Source organism: Neophocaena asiaeorientalis, unplaced genomic scaffold (genome assembly GCF_003031525.2).
Source record: "Neophocaena asiaeorientalis asiaeorientalis breed wild unplaced genomic scaffold, Neophocaena_asiaeorientalis_V1.1 scaffold196, whole genome shotgun sequence".
In the NCBI taxonomy this organism is placed as follows: domain Eukaryota; kingdom Metazoa; phylum Chordata; class Mammalia; order Artiodactyla; family Phocoenidae; genus Neophocaena; species Neophocaena asiaeorientalis.
In genome coordinates, this window is record NW_020173929.1 from 3453616 (window position 1) to 3469372 (window position 15757).

Below are 15757 nucleotides of genomic sequence, written 5' to 3' on the forward strand. Positions count from 1 at the left end.
GTGATAAAAAAAATTCTTGACTTTTCATGAGAAAATAAAATAGCATAGGGAGAGCTAACAAAAATCTCCATCAATGGAACTGTTTTTGGGATAGATACTCATAGGATGCAAAGATAAATGGTCATTCTGAAAGATAGCATGAATCTCATTCAAAATATCGGAAACCCCTTTCTAGTAAAGAGACATCTACAGTAACCACTGCGAAGAGGTGGAGGCTTTCCATCTCCTTTCCTAGGGTTGCATCCTAAAGGGAAAAAGTGAGAATTTCCCCAAATATTGGCTACAGTCCATTCTAGTCAACCCTTTTGGTTGACTAATAAATGCCCCGCAAAATTTCTCTGTTAATTGACTAATTTTGTTTGTTTGTTTGTTTGTTTTGGCTACATGCTAAAGTATTGATGGGAACTGCAGTATAGCTTTCATTTGCGTTCAGACCTACAGTAATCGATAATCGAATGCTAGAGAAGATCAAACCTCATAGCTGGGTGAATAGCAAATAGTGAATACAACTAAGGGATTTTTAGAAATGACTGACGTGTTTAGATTCCAAGGTTTTACTGAAGGTGGCTTGATAAAACAAATAGGCTCGTGTGAAACCTTTTCGTTCTATTCTTGACACCCTAGCTTTCATGGCATATGGTTAATAATAAATGCATCTGAAAGCATGGGGCTGTGTTTATTGGCCTTCTTTTTCTTTTACTTGTTTGGTGGGATTATGTCCATATTTATTCTTTTAACTTCCTTAAAAAGAGTGTTCAGTTGTAAAGATCATAGCCAGCTGTTTTTGGATCTATACATTAGCTTCAGAGACCAGAATATAAGAATTTGGGGTATAGAAGTCAAATCTCTCACTCTCTTCTTATGATCTCGGGAATCCTTTTATACATTCTGTGCCTGATTTTCTTCCTTTGTCGAATGGGTTGCTTGGCATCCAGCTCAGCCACTAATGCAAGTCACCACAACAGGTACGGATTCAAATATCATCTCAGCAGGCTGGGAGGCAACTGAAGAAAATGAAGATGAAAGTGACAGACACCCCAGTTATTCTGGATCAGACACTGATGATGATGAAGATTTTATCTCCAGCACCAGTAAGAATAATCAATTCCTGTAGAACCATCTATGCCAGGCTTATCGATTAATCTGAGTGATGCCCAAGAGTATCGATCTTAGGAAATAGTTAATATGAAAATTGAGCATGAGTCTATGATCACAGGTTAATTATACCTTGATGAGATTATGAAGGAAAAAACTGATTTTTTTTAATGGAAGCCAAAATATATTTGGAGGAGAAATGGAAAAAATATCTTTTATAAAATTTCTAATGCCTCAGGTACTTCCTGTTTTGTTTATTTACGTGTTAAAGCTGAGCTATATAACAAAACAGTGCCAATTATTAAAAACAAATAGTGAAACCATTGCATAATAGTATCCAAATTCGTGACAATTATAAACCTTTTTGAGAACAGAGATGGAAATTGAGCTGAAAGGTCCTTTAAAAAAATTCAAAGGTTGGTCTAATATTCTGCCAAATGACTGAGTTTCCTATACATACCTGTCATGATCTGCGATATTGCTGAACCGAGATGAGATCCTGAACCTGACTCTATCACAGCTCTGCCTTTTTTTTTAGAGAAGATGTGCCTTTGAGGTGCTACATGAGCTCCCTCAGGTCACAGAAGTCCTGTCCATCCAATTGGAACCTGAGGGTTTCATCCCCAAAAGGACAGCACCCCAGGAGGGAGGTGTCCAAAAGCATAGCTTAGGCCTGAGGCATCTGAGTATATGACATCGATACAACAAATACTCGAGATGAACTATATGCTTTATATCTAAGCTTTCAAGTAGTGTATTCCTTAGTTGGACACTCCTGCAGAGCTCAGAAACCTAACAAAGAAACTCTCTTTAGTTACTTCAAAAAGAAAACCAAATACCCCAAGACACTGGAGCTTTACTATTATACTGTCTGCTGGGTTCAGGATGTGGCCACATCTTCTAAGTCGGGCATCAGGAAAGATGTGGTCTTGACACTTGAGAAACTAAACCCTCTTGAGTGGCAAGCCAAACAGATCAACCTGAAAATGAATCGTATCATCAAGCTCCAGGGGAAAACTTCCCTTGATATTATTTCATCTCTGTGGCATATTTTCCGATTTCAGCTCACTTTTCTTCTTGGCACCTGTGCACGTAATTCAGCATGATGCCCTCTCTCTTCTATAAGGGCATGATAACTGCCAGTTTTTCATGCTTACTGAGAATGTAGTTAATGATTCTAAACCTGATTTTATTAACTTGTGAAATAGAACTGATAGTATTATAGTTCTGAAAAGAATTTTGTATTATTTGGGTATCAAAATAAAGTTTGAAAGAATTAGGATGTATTTGCAAATAACCTTTCACAAAAGACATTGATTCTGATTTTGTCCTGGTTCTTCTGTCAGGTGCATCTCCTCTTCCAGCCCTATCATTTTGGGTGACAGTATCAGGGCACTGGTGGATGTATGCCCCTTTTTATCTTTGGGGAGCTGCTATGATGGTGGTTGGTTACCTATGGTGTTTTCTACTGAATGTGTGCATCTTGGTTTTCTTTCATTGGCTATGAATGGCTTGCTCATGAAATGCTTTGTGTTTGATGAGAATACCGTAGGTGTTTGATAAATATAAATATTCAGAAATGTACAGCTAAATCACATGGCTGTTCTAGGTAGATATTCTTTGTTAGAATCATCTATAGGAAAGCTCTGGCTGCGCAGGGTGTTTCTTTCCCTACCAAAACTAATAATGTAAACTGGTCATCATGGTATAACTTTTCAGGTGTCTGCTCTTCAGCCTGAGGATCTACATGTAGCACACTTGGCAGTGTTAACAGATTCCTTGGGCTTTCCATTGCAGAGGGTCCTTAGAGACTGCATGGACAGGCAAAGCGCTGACGTCTTTGGTTCTCCTTGGTGTAGGGCTGGTGTTTTCAAAGCTGTTCTTCCTCCTGCTGCAGCTTCTTTGGCTGCTTCCTCCAGAAGATCTCATGTTCTGACCCCTACGTGTTCTCTGACAGAATGCAAAGGACACTGAGATGCTTAACAGTATGGCTGAAGCAAGCTGAAGGCATTCTCTGCTTTCCCTTCATTTCCACTCAACCATCTATACAGCCTGGTATAGATGACTTACTCTATAGACTAAAGAAGGGAGACGTATGCAGAACAAGTGGTGAAGGCTCAAGAAATAACATTCTCCTAATTACTTCAATCATCATTATCACAGTTTCAACCACACCACGGGTTTTTAACCACCCACAACAGAACCAGGATTGGACGCAACCGAGCCCAGGCCATTCGAATCCAGAAGTATCACTTCAGACAACCACAAGGATGACTGGTAATGGGTTACACATACTTAATTAAAGACTTTTTTTTTCCCTCCAAGTCTTTGATGCTGCAGAGGTCAATCATCGGGACACAGTGGGAAATCCAGTTAATATCTCATCACAGATTCTTAGTGAACTTTCATGAGGATACTCAGTTCAGCTTAGGAGTCATTTGTCAATTATATCATCTGGGCACAAGACATTTTATGTTGCTTCATTATAAAAATGAATACGGGGCTTCCCCAGTGGCACAGTGGTTGAGAGTCCGCCTACCGATGCAGGGGACACGGGTTCGTGCTCCGGTCCGGGAAGATCCCACATGCCGCGGAGCGGCTGGGCCCGTGAGCCATGGCCGCTGAGCCTGCGCGTCCGGAGCCTGTGCTCCGCAACGGGAGAGGCCAAAACAGTGAGAGGCCCGCGTACCGCAAAAAAATAAATAAATAAAAAAATAAAAATGAATACATTAAAATGGTTTGTGGTGCTGCTCTTGATAAAGTGGTTGTAGTACAATAACAGGTAATCATTAAGAAATGTCCATGCCCGTTGGTTTTCTCTTGGGAGATATTAGTGGATTCACTCCAAAGTATTAAGAGGAGATACTCAGAGGTACTATTTAGGCATTGACCATTAGATGACATGTACTTTAATGAAAAAACAGAACAATCAAAAGTTGGTTGATAAAAAGTCACAGTGTATATAACCATCATCACGACAGATGTGGACAGAAGTAGCACCAGTGCTTATGGAGAAAAATGGACCCAGGAAACACACTCTTCTCTCAGTCACCGTGGATATCATGATGAAGAGGAGACCCAGCATCCTACAAGCACAAGTAAGAAGGATGGCAGTCATCAGTTCTGGTTTAGTTGAGTTAGTGAAGTCACTCCAGAGAATGGGGAAGACTTTTTTGCAGACATTGGCTACATCTTCTATTTCCACACAGTAATTTCTTTTCTCCCCAGAGCATGAAAAGCTGCCGGATCTGCACACAGTTTCTTAGAAACTGGAATAAAATACTAACTTGTCAGGTGGCCCAAAAGGCCAAAATGTTTAAAAAGATCTGACATACAGTTTTTGTGTTAAAGTTTCCCAGAGGTTCCATTTGGGTAATTTGTGTGTTTTTATGGAAATGTATGAAGAAGAGTGTGTTCTTTTGATGCTTAGTAGTGGGATCTGGAAAGAAAGCATGACAAGTGCAAGGATCTTTGGAATTCTTGTTTTCTATAAAGATCTTTGATGAATTCAGTTTCTTTTTCACATTCTGTTCCTCGCTGCATTGTAGAAAGGCATCCCTTGTACTCTTTGGAAGAAAGTCAATCGCTCAGATGGCCTATATATGAATTCCTTGACTGTTCTTTTTTTGTTTTTAAGCCCAGGGTAACTTGGGGAAGGCTTTGACGCTGTTATTTTTACTTATGTGCAAACATCTCAGGTTTCCTAAAACAATTTCAGGTCTCACTACTGGCCTATGAGGATAGGACAAAAAAAGAAGTAAGAAGTGTATACTCTTTTTTTTTTATCTATCTCTCAGAGAGATGCCTATGATGTTTGGAATAAAAGAAGCTTTAATTTAGGGTAACAGCTTGTAGCATTTTAGAAATTATGGTTCAACCATGATTCTCATAGCCTTGAATACTCCTAAAGCAAAAATGTAAGAAACAATCACTTAGAAGCCAAAGAAGTTTGGGAATCCATGGTTTGAGGAGGTCTTCAGACAACAAAAGAAAAGTTTCAGACATCAGCTAGGACTGAATAGGTTACTACCTCCTGGGCATTGTACTGAATACACCCATCAGGCCTATATCTCATTATTGACCCCAACGGATTCGATATACGCATGTGGATTATAGGCTGAGTTCACAAAAGAGTCTTCTGATAGAGGAAGGACATAAGAAACAGAAGTCTCTTCAGAATGGGATTCTATACCAGTCCCTTCGGGTCCTAGCAGTGTATTTTAGAAATTATTTAAGACGGTTAGTACTTAAAAAGTGGAAAACTAAGAGGCTTGGAATTAATGATCCCATTGTCTAAAGGTAGGGCGGGGAGGGCCATGATTACTGGAGGGTAGTTGCAAAACAGGACATAACAGAACCTAACAGAGGGAAAGCAGCAGCTGCTGCAGCAGTTCTTTTATCAGGACTTGCAAAACATAAGTGATTCTGGGCGTTATCAAAAGAACATTTACAACTTCCAGAAGAGAGTCATTTGCAATGGAAATCCATTACTCTGCTAACCCATATATTGAAGACAACAAGGAGTTACTGGATATTTAAAGGATCATTGTGTTTTATAAAGAGACAGGTAGAAGTAGTATAGAATAGTGTGTGTGTGTGTGTGTGTGTGTGTGTGTGTGGGTGTGTGTGTGCGTGTGTGTGTGTGTGGGTGTGTGTGTGCGTGTGTGTGTGTGTGTGTGTGTGTGTGTGTGTGCGCACATTTTTTTTTTAACTTTAAGTATGCAGTCTATGTTTTGGGTTAATTTTTCTTTTTTTGTAATTACACCCAGTGTTTTCTCTAACTTTATTATTTGTCAGGAGGTAGTGATTTAGTCAGGGGGAGGTAAAACTTAAGATTTTGGGGTTTTTTTTCCCTCCCTCTGGATAACCAGTTAACCCCAGGGATGTTTTGGCCCATGCAAGGGTGAAACAAGGACAGTAAGTTTTATTTTTTAAATGTCTTCGCAATTATCAAATCATGCATATTAATTTCTAAAATAATGAAATAAACCAGTTTTACAAGTTGCAAAATATACTTCAGTTTGGCAAGTTTATATACTCTCATTTTTTTTTCTTTTTTTAATTGAGGTATAGTTGATATACAGTATTATAACACTCTCATTTACTTGATGAACTAAAACTTTAGTATTAGTTGCTACAGATGAAAATGTCGGTGGCTTTCTGATCTTTACCAAAGGCACCCCATTACAATTTCATTTCATTCATTATGCCCTTTTTAAAACTGGACAATTACAACACTGAGCGTTTGAAATTTTAAGCCTGTCACACACTCCTACTATTTATATAATGCCAAACACTGGCTAGAAAAGTTTTTCTCCACTGAATTAATTTTCTTAAAAAGTCATTTTGGCAATTTTAGATGCTCCATAGACATAACTTTGTAACATGTCAGTGGGGTAGCGTCTCACATTCCCAGCATCTTTCATGCTGGGCAAATGCACTTCTGGTGTATTTCCAGTGTGTGCGATTATGAGTCATGTGACCACCTTTTGAGAAGGCTTCCTACTAGGCTGATCTTGTCATGGACTGTTATATAATATACTCCTCCCTCCAAAATCACTGAAGACAGGTTAAGTTTTTTCAACGAACAGTTCTCTCAGACAAGACGTATGAGGCCATAGACTCTAGTAAAATAAGAATAATACTGGAATTCATAGACCGTGGTCTGGTCCTAACTTTGTACCAACCTGGCTATATGATTTTGAGCAAATCAAAGCTTCTTTGAGCCCCAGTTTTCCCATCTGAAAAGCTAAAGTATCCGGCCATTTGATTTCTAATATCCCTTTCAAGAGTATCCGTGGTGTCTCTCCTTCCTGCTTTCCTTTTCTGCCTTCTCTCCCACATGTATATGCTCTTAAGGTAGAAAGATATGTGTTGGTAAGGAAATTAATTGAACAATAACGGCTCACAATTGACATTCTTCTCACAGCCCGGGCACCCCCTACTAGTACAACGGAAGAAACAGCTACCCAGAAAGAGCAGTGGTTTGAGAATGGATGGCCTGGGGAATATCCCCAAATGCCAAAAGAAGACTCTCATTCAACAGCAGGGACAACTGGTAATGGATGGTTTCACAGGCAGACTTGGGTGAAAACTTCCTCTGGGGTTAAGTACTGGGCACTGAAGACAGTGAACAAGAAGAATTTGAAGGAAATGTCACAAGGTGTTACAGTTCCTTAATCACTTACCATTCAGTCAACACAGAGCCAACCCTTAAGTGCGCGTAACAAATCACCAGAACAGAAATGGATACAGGCACATAAGGAGACACAGAGAATGTGCCCTTACGTATGTCACTTTCAGATCTAATTTTGGGCATCCCCTGGTAAGAGGATGCAGGGACTCTGATCTTATAAAATACTCCCTTTGCTTTTGTAAAGGAATCTGCTCTATGATATGGGTCCAGGCTTTACAACACAGTTCTGTGAAATCCTGGGCTTGTTAGAAAGCTTTTGGTCAGAACCTCAGTAGTCAAAGAAATGGAGCCAGACATTTTGAGAAAAACACCTGTCTGGTGTCATTTGGCCCTTTGTCATGTTTATTTGGAGATTTCTCCTTGAATGTACAATGTTTTCTTCTTAGATTTATAAAAAACACCTCTTCTCTATATTTGAATTGTGGGACTGGGGAGATTAGACCCAATCTTGTCAACATTTCTAAGTGATGCCAGATAACTTGGCTCTATCAGGTCCTGTGCATGATTCTTTTGTCTGTGTGACAGAAATATTGAAATGCATGCAAGATGCATTCTTGCAAAGCAATGTGAATTCCATATCGTTATTTAATATCAGTGAGAAATATCCCTATGTTTTTATTTGCAATATAGAATGTAACGCACGATGTTCTTCTGGTATGTGGCAGCTTCTGAATGCATAGCTGGCAGAGCAGTGGATTCAGTGACTGGATATGTGGTGTAGTTGCTGCTAAGGGGCTACTATTGTCATCTTTTCTACCTATACGTCTTCAGTGGCTCAGAGTGAAGCCAAAGCACATGCTGCATTCTTATATGCCACTGTGCCATAAATCTCATTGTTAGGAGGTGATGCTTCTAGTAGATTCCACTCATGCTTTTGAGATGAATGGCATTTACTTTCATGTTTATCTCACGGGAAGCTGTTACGTGATTCCTTCTCTAAATCACTACTGGCCTAATGTGCATTTCACTGGGACGTGGTTGTCTAGGAATGACATCATGTGTTTGGACTTCTACACTTCCTCCCTTAGGGGATGGTGGCAACATGGTGTGGGTAAAGAACTATTTCTCCTCCATCTTCACTTGATGTCTATAACTTCTCATCTACCCACTGGAGAAGTCGTTAATGCTTTTGCGACCTCTAGTTCACATGCTGATTGCTAGGGAAAATGAGCATGAATGAACCTATACCTGCTAAAACATTCTGCAACTTCCTGGCCCTCTATATCCGGAAGACGGTTTCATTGTCTTGTATAGAAAATAAAGTCTTTAAAAAAATCAGTGTATCCCTGGCCAAATGTCAACTAACACTTTGACAATCGCTTGAACTGCATTGTCACAGCAGCCTCAGCCCGTGACAGCCATCAAAATCAAAGAGTGACAGTGCAGAGCCAAGAGGACCGTTCCTGGACTTATTTCTTCGACCCAGTCTCACATCCAATGGGACGAGGTCATCAAACAGAAAGAAGGATGGGTAATAATCTCTGAGCTTTTTTATATATTATGTTTTTGAAAGCCCTCAAATGGCTCTTCTCCTAGAAATATGCCCTTGGCTTTAGACCAGTCTGCTTTCCTAAGGAACTTTTAAGTTTCTTCAAAAATTAGTTTTCTTGGTAAGAGTGATATGCATCTGAATCTGAAATCCTAGGTGAGAGTGGAGAATTTGGCGGGAAGGTTAAAGAAGGATTAGTCCTAAGATGATGGGAGGGGAAGTCTTTTCCTCTGAATAGGAGTAGTTTCAAGATTTCTTTTCCATTTACTTCTAAGTGCAGGGTTTTAAAAAGAGTGAAGTGATGGATTCAGTGACTGTCTCCATTATAGACCCAAAGATAAAACTTGTCTTTGGTAGAGAAATCTTAGAGATCAAACACTGATGAGTACTCATTCGAAACAAGTAACTAAAAGGCTCAGAAAACGGTATTAATTACTCTTGCACACTTAGAAATAAATACTATACCCAGTGACTTAGGATTTAGACCACTCTTGTCCATCAATAAATGTTCCTGAATTTAATGAATGGACAACTTTTACACAAGATGGAATCCTTGTTTTCTTAATTAGCATTCTTATTTACCTATAAGCAATTCAAAAACAGAATTAAACAAGAGAGAGTAAGAAAATACTAGCTGGAGTTATGCAAGAATGGAAGATTGTTATTTTATTTAACAAATTTTTATATTTAAAAGGGATTTTTCCTTTATCAGAACCAGATGACAACATTCCTGAGAGAATCTGAAAGAATTGGTAGCAGGTGGTGTCCCACTTTTCTCAGTGTTTATGAAGTGGAAGAATCCATGTTTTATCTTTGGGAAGAATCCTTACTATATCCATGAATAGAATTATGCAAGTTTTATTTATTTATTTTTAATTTAACAAGATGTCTTGATCACAGAAATGTAACATTCCAAAAAGGGAGATCAACCAAAAGAACCAATATGGGGATATGAATTTTCAGTCGTAGCATTAAATGTATTATTTGGGTCCAGACTCCCAAGGGTATACGTGACACAAAACTACTGAAATGAGTTCTCAGTATGCAATGATAATGTCTCTTGGTATTGAGTTAAACAAAGTTATCTCCAAAATCAATCCAACAGTTTCTATGGTTTCATTTCTCCAGAACACCCTAACTATGTTGTACCCAAATATTAGTGATCATATATCCCTTAAAGTACAATCGTCTTAAATATCTGCTAATAGAATTGTATTAATAATTTATGTGCAATGCTTTATGGAGACAAACAATGTACACTTAATTCATGGTCCATGCTCTTAAGGAACTTAAAAGTTAGCCAAGAAAAGAAAACAGGGCTTCCCTGGTGGGGCAGTGGTTGAGAGTCCGCCTGCCGATGCAGGGGACACGGGTTCATGCCCCGCTCCGGGAAGATCCCATGTGCTGCGGAGCAGCTGGACCCGTGAGCCATGGCCGCTGAGCCTGCGTGTCCAGAGCCTGTGCTAACCTTCAAAATAGATCTAACGGTACAATAAAATAAGTAATAGATGTCAAATGAATATTGCTAGCAATAAACACAAAATAAATTCAGAGGAGCCCTTGGAGGACATCAGAGAAATGTAGATTGGATCTGGTTTTTGAAAAATGGAAAAAACCCTGGTTAGTCAGAGAAAGGAAGTTGGAGAAAGTTTTTCTAGGAAGGAAACACATGTAAGGACAGGCTTAAAGGAAGGAAAGCCAAGGAATGAATTTGGCAGAGTGAATGGATCCGTATGTCACAAAGGAAGATGACTGTGAATGGTGAGGTTGGGGCCATTATGTTGTGTGGCTGAAGTGCCACTTGCAGGCCCATTACACATTTTATGCACATGGTGGCTAGAGGCTCTGATGATAACCATTGTGGAAAACCAAGCCAGTAATAGAGCTTCAGAATCAATATTACGTCTCCATACTGATGAACAGAATGAGTTTCCGTCAAACTGATGATGTTAAGAATGTTACAATTGGCTTCAACCATGGAATGGTGTGATACCTCTTAAAGGAAAGATGAACAAGAGTGTCTAGAGACCATCAACAGGCAGGACTTCTTCTGGGAGAATATCCATTTGGGGTTTTGATTTGGATTAGTTAGCCTTTCCTCTTTTTTGAATAATTACTATTACTATTACTACTACTATTATTATTATTAAATAATAGAGTCAGCCACGTTTTGTCCTACAAAGATCTTGATACTCTTTTCTTTTTATATGTAAAGGCTGCAATGTAGACGTGGGCGCCTAATATCCCACTGTTTCACTCCGGAGTCATCTGGAGCACATTAAATCTCCCCAGAGGCAGCAGTGTGGGTGGTCTTTGAATCCAAGAGCCAGCAATAGTGATGGTGTTTATGGTTTGTGTGACCTCTATTTCACTCAGGACTTATTTCAGCAAAATCGATTTGTGATAGTTATTAGAAACAGCTTCTATAAATATTTCAGTGAAATTTCTGTACCACTCAACATTGTACATGTTACATTCCAAAGACATTTCCTACTTGCGTTTATAGGAAGAATGATTCACTGACATCCATTGCTGCTTATTCCTTGCCCTAAAATGTTCCTGTAGCCGCCAACTAGATAGTATGGGATGATGATTTTATGTTTTAGTGGTACGTTGACTTTGTGAAGCGAAAGAGGAGCAAATGAGGGAAAGGGCTGTAACCAAAGCTTTTGTGCCACGTCAAGGGGATATGACAAAATGGTGCCTGAACCAGTGCACTTTGTCTTTTCTGCATGTGTCAGATCACTTGTGTAGAATGGGACAAGTCACACGTGGGTTGTATTTCCATCTGCCTGCAAGGCTTGGGAGACCCATCATGTGCTCATCTAGCATTCTTCCAGATTCAGCAAAAAAAAGAACAAAAATTGTAGCTTTCATACGACTCAGCCTTTAAATGAAAACCAGTTACTTCTTGGGATGCTCTTTTGGAGAGATGATAATCCGTTTCAGTTCTGGAGACGTGAATCAGTATGTGCTTTCTTTCCTCTTATACAGGTTTGAATATAAGAATAATTTGTCTCTAGACCATAAACAACCCTCAGATAGTAGTCAGGAAATCAAGCAATAACGCTGATTTAATTCCTTCAGATGTGGACACCAGCCATAGTACAACGCTTCAGCCTTCTGCAGGTCCAAACACAGGTTTGGTGGAAGACTTGGACAGGACAGGACCTCTTTCAGTGACAACTCGTAAGGATAATGACACTCGGTCTCTGTTGATCTGTGTTCCTGCTTCAGCTCTTGCTCTCCTCGGCCCCGATGCAGGGCTTGGGCTTGGTGATGGGACAGCACATTCAGGGCTTGGTGATGGGACAGCACATTCAGTGCTGCGTGGCTCAGCTCAGCTCAGAACATAAAAGCTGTCTGCATTTTCTATATTTTCTTGACGGTTCTTTAAATCTGATTATACCTTCATTTGTGGTGCTTTCCAGATTCAATGACTTTATGTTGAAACATAAAAAAAAAGGATGTGGGACTCCATTCCACTTGATTTCCCTTTTCTGAGTAGTTATGTCAGTGAAATTTAAGACCACAGCTAGGACAGTGGTGTCTCTATGCTTTAACTGACCAGCTCCTTTAGATTCCCATCTTTCAATCAAGGCAGAAGAGGGGTAGCCTTTTTTCAGTGGTTGTAAAAACATGTTTTGGGGCCAGATAATCACAGAGAGTAGGGAAATCACATCAGCCCGCAGAGGAGGAGCAAATATGTTGTTGACAATTGACATGGGTTGCAGGGCCCGGGAACAAAAGAGGAACAGTTGCTATATCTCTTCCTATCGCTAAACATCTGGTAGAAACAATGCTAAACTTCTAGTAGCCTTAATGTCCACCACAGGTATAGGGCTATCCTAGATATCACCATAAAGTCATTCATAATTTCTTGACTGAATATGAAAGAAATCCAGAATTAAGAGGGCCTCATTTCACTGTTGGCTACACATAATGGGCAGAGTCTTTTCATGTGAGCCCTTTTAGGCAAAGGGAAAAATCAGCAAGGACGTGTTAATTGTCAAGAATGTAAATAACCCAGTGTTAAGCGTCAAAGCAGATGCAGATAAGCCTTAAAATGCTCCTTGACCATGGAGGGTCTCATATTCCTACTTTATGTCCCTGTTGACTTTTGTTCTGATGTTGGGTTTGCGATTTGGTGACTGTCTCTCTCCTGGTTGTAATATTTACTTGGTGGTGGACATGGCTTAGTGGTGTGCTTTATGGAGTGCTTGCACCTGTAACTCAGAGGTCAGTCCCTTTCTTAGAAGAACACAAAAGAAATTAACTCAAAACAATGAAAGCCATTTCAGATATGGGCAGTGGTTCAACCTGAAATGGATATATATCAGTGAGGACCCTGTGTTTGCCCAGACAAGCGTTTCCTGGCATTTCAGTGCAGTGATGAGAATTCTCATCCACAGATGAGATCAAAAACCTAATAAGTGAGTACAATGGTAACTTAATTTAATGTTCTTTAGAAGAGACTTAAGTGTTTCCTTGTATAAATTTGATCTGAGTTACCTGAGCAAGTTATTCTAGATGAGCTTCTTCCTCTTTTGTGGTTACATGTATACTACCTGTTATGATCGTGTTTATTTTCCCTGTAGTCACACTTCTTGACACACAGCTAAGGTGCTCTTGATGGTTGATAGGAACACCGGGATTCAAACATTCCTTTTTCTTTGTCTCTGTGTTCTCTGATTTTCCTGAGTGACAGGAAGCAATGCTATAATTGGGCCAGGATGATCCAGGGTGGGCAAAGTTTTAGCCCAGATTTCACCTTGGCATTTTACCTTGTTTATTGTACTGAAAAACAAAGCCAACTAGGGGCAAAGCAGAATTCTGTCGCGCATTTCTATCGATCACAGGAGAATGGTGTGCACAAACCTTGGTATTCCTATGCATCTATCCATCTGACTCCACTGTTATTAGATCCTCCCTGTCAGCAGATAACGGAGGGTTTGTTTCATGACTACAAATTAATACTGGATTCATCCCTCATTGAAACAGAGCAGAGCGATACTCAGAGCTTCTCTACATCACGTGGAGGCTTGGAAGAAGACAAAGACCATCCCATGACTGCTTCTCCAACATCTAGCAGTAAGGACTGTAAAGCCCAGGTGGCTTCGGCTATTGACAAACAAGTCAATGAACTATGGGTGCTTTTGCAGTGTCTTTGGTGGAGGTGCCTCAGTTGGCTGTTGTGCTCTTTGCTCCTGGTCAGAAGCTGTGGCTGGCGATGGTTCTTGGAGTTTTCTGCTTTGTAGATCTCTTAGAAGCCATTGTATATTAAATGCAAACTATATGTTTTTAATCTTAAAGTTTGGGTTTCTTAAACTCCAGAGTTAGTGGCTTTGTTTAAAAATAACAGATCACTTATGTATGATTTGGTGGAAAGATCTGAATTATATCACTCTCTATTTTCCTTGCATTAATAATATTATTTTGCCATTTATCCTCTGGACCATAAATCCATGGCACTGGTGACCAAGAAGCAGTGCCCTCTGGCAAAGGAAAGAATAATCAAAGCCTCAACGTCTTTGAAACTTTGCATTTGCTCTTCCAATCGCAGGGAGCATAATTTTACCTGTCAGCTCAATAGCTTGTTTCTTCCACTTCATCAAAGGTGGGTCCAATTGAGTAAGGGCTCAAGATTATCTAGTACTTGAGTTGACTTCAAGGTAACAGTTCTAGCGGCATAAACCTTATTTTAATAAGCCAGGTAGATGATGCAACAAATGTCTCTTCTAGATATTAGGATCACCAAAATCTCTTCCGTTGAATGATGTCCAGGCGGTACTGATTGCAAAATATTGATCCTGTTCAATAGTGTAACAAACCACACTGTCTTTTGCTCCATGTTCACAAATAACAAGTGGAAAGCTTTGCAGCCATTTCACGTTCAGAAGACAAGCACACAATTGGTGGTGGTCTTACAAATGTGGGTTTACCATTGATTCCACCTCCACACAGATAGGAATGATGGCACAGGTGGCAGAAGAGGTGAAAATCTTCCTGAGGACTCAACTACTTCAGTGGAAGGTTATACTCCTTATTCTCCAGACACAAATGAATACAGAACCCTCATCCCAGTGACCCCTGCTAAGGCTGGGTCCCCTGAAGTTACTGTTGTTGGAGATTCTACTTCTAATGTTGATCTTTCTTTATCAGGTAATTTGGCCATTTGTTATCTGGTTTGCTTTCTCTACAGGGAGAAACAACACATCCTTTCATATTATAGTGGATGTCTTCTGTGTAGGCGGTGATTAGACTGATTTGTAACATGGGAATGGCTTTCACACAGATCATCATTCTAGTGCCATAGATTTATTTTAGATCATGTTTTCATTTGCCTGTGAAATTTCCATCTATTTTTTGTGACTTGGTTGTTACGGCAGAATTTCTTTCTTTGTCTTCTTCCTGATCTTGGGATATATTTAGTTGAACCATATGAAGTGGATATTTTTGTAAGTAAAAGTAGTCAAGTATCAATTTCATTTGATTCAACTAATATATGCTGCCTATGTAGTAAGGTTTTACCCAACTTGTGAATAATTTCCATATACTAATATCTTTGCTCTGAAATTCTCTTTTATTGGTGATGGATTGGTGAATTTTACTTTTGGTGAAGGGCTTATGGATAACCTCTTCTAACTACGTTGTACACTTAAAACTATATGATTTAATCTACTGTTAATGACTAGGCACCCTTTCTCTTGTTGTGATGGCAAAGAGATGACTGAAGATGACTTATTCAATTAAGTTACACATGGAATGGGACTAGCAATCCTCCCTGCTTCCACTTTTGTTTCTCTGTTTGCATTAAGAAACTAACATGGAAGAAAAGGAAACTGTAAAATACCCTGGCTAAGAAACTAAAATTGAACTCTCTCTTCCTGGTGCCAACTGTTCAAATGTTCTTACCGTTCAACCATTAAGGGATATTAGATATTCATGATTTTAAACATATATATATATATATATAT

The 15757-nt window shown here is 39.5% G+C and overlaps 1 protein-coding gene across 15 annotated transcripts in view; it reads left to right on the forward strand.

Annotated features, from left to right (window-relative positions):
* The window catches only part of CD44 (CD44 molecule (IN blood group)), an 87430-nt gene that overhangs the window by 55870 nt on the left and 15803 nt on the right, over positions 1 to 15757 (forward strand). For 2 of the 15 annotated variants that reach the window (XM_024752550.1, XM_024752538.1), the window contains 8 exons: positions 966 to 1091; positions 3259 to 3372; positions 4077 to 4193; positions 7025 to 7153; positions 8631 to 8762; positions 11868 to 11969; positions 13782 to 13871; positions 14745 to 14942. The exons of 1 other annotated variant lie outside the window; for it this stretch is intronic. In XM_024752550.1, coding sequence (XP_024608318.1) covers positions 966 to 1091; positions 3259 to 3372; positions 4077 to 4193; positions 7025 to 7153; positions 8631 to 8762; positions 11868 to 11969; positions 13782 to 13871; positions 14745 to 14942 — 1008 coding nt within the window. Of the gene's footprint in view, positions 1 to 935; positions 1092 to 3258; positions 3373 to 4076; positions 4194 to 7024; positions 7154 to 8630; positions 8763 to 11867; positions 11970 to 13781; positions 13872 to 14744; positions 14943 to 15757 lie in introns of all 15 variants that reach the window. 12 more of the 15 variants (XM_024752536.1, XM_024752537.1, XM_024752539.1 and 9 more) reach the window with 12 other exon arrangements.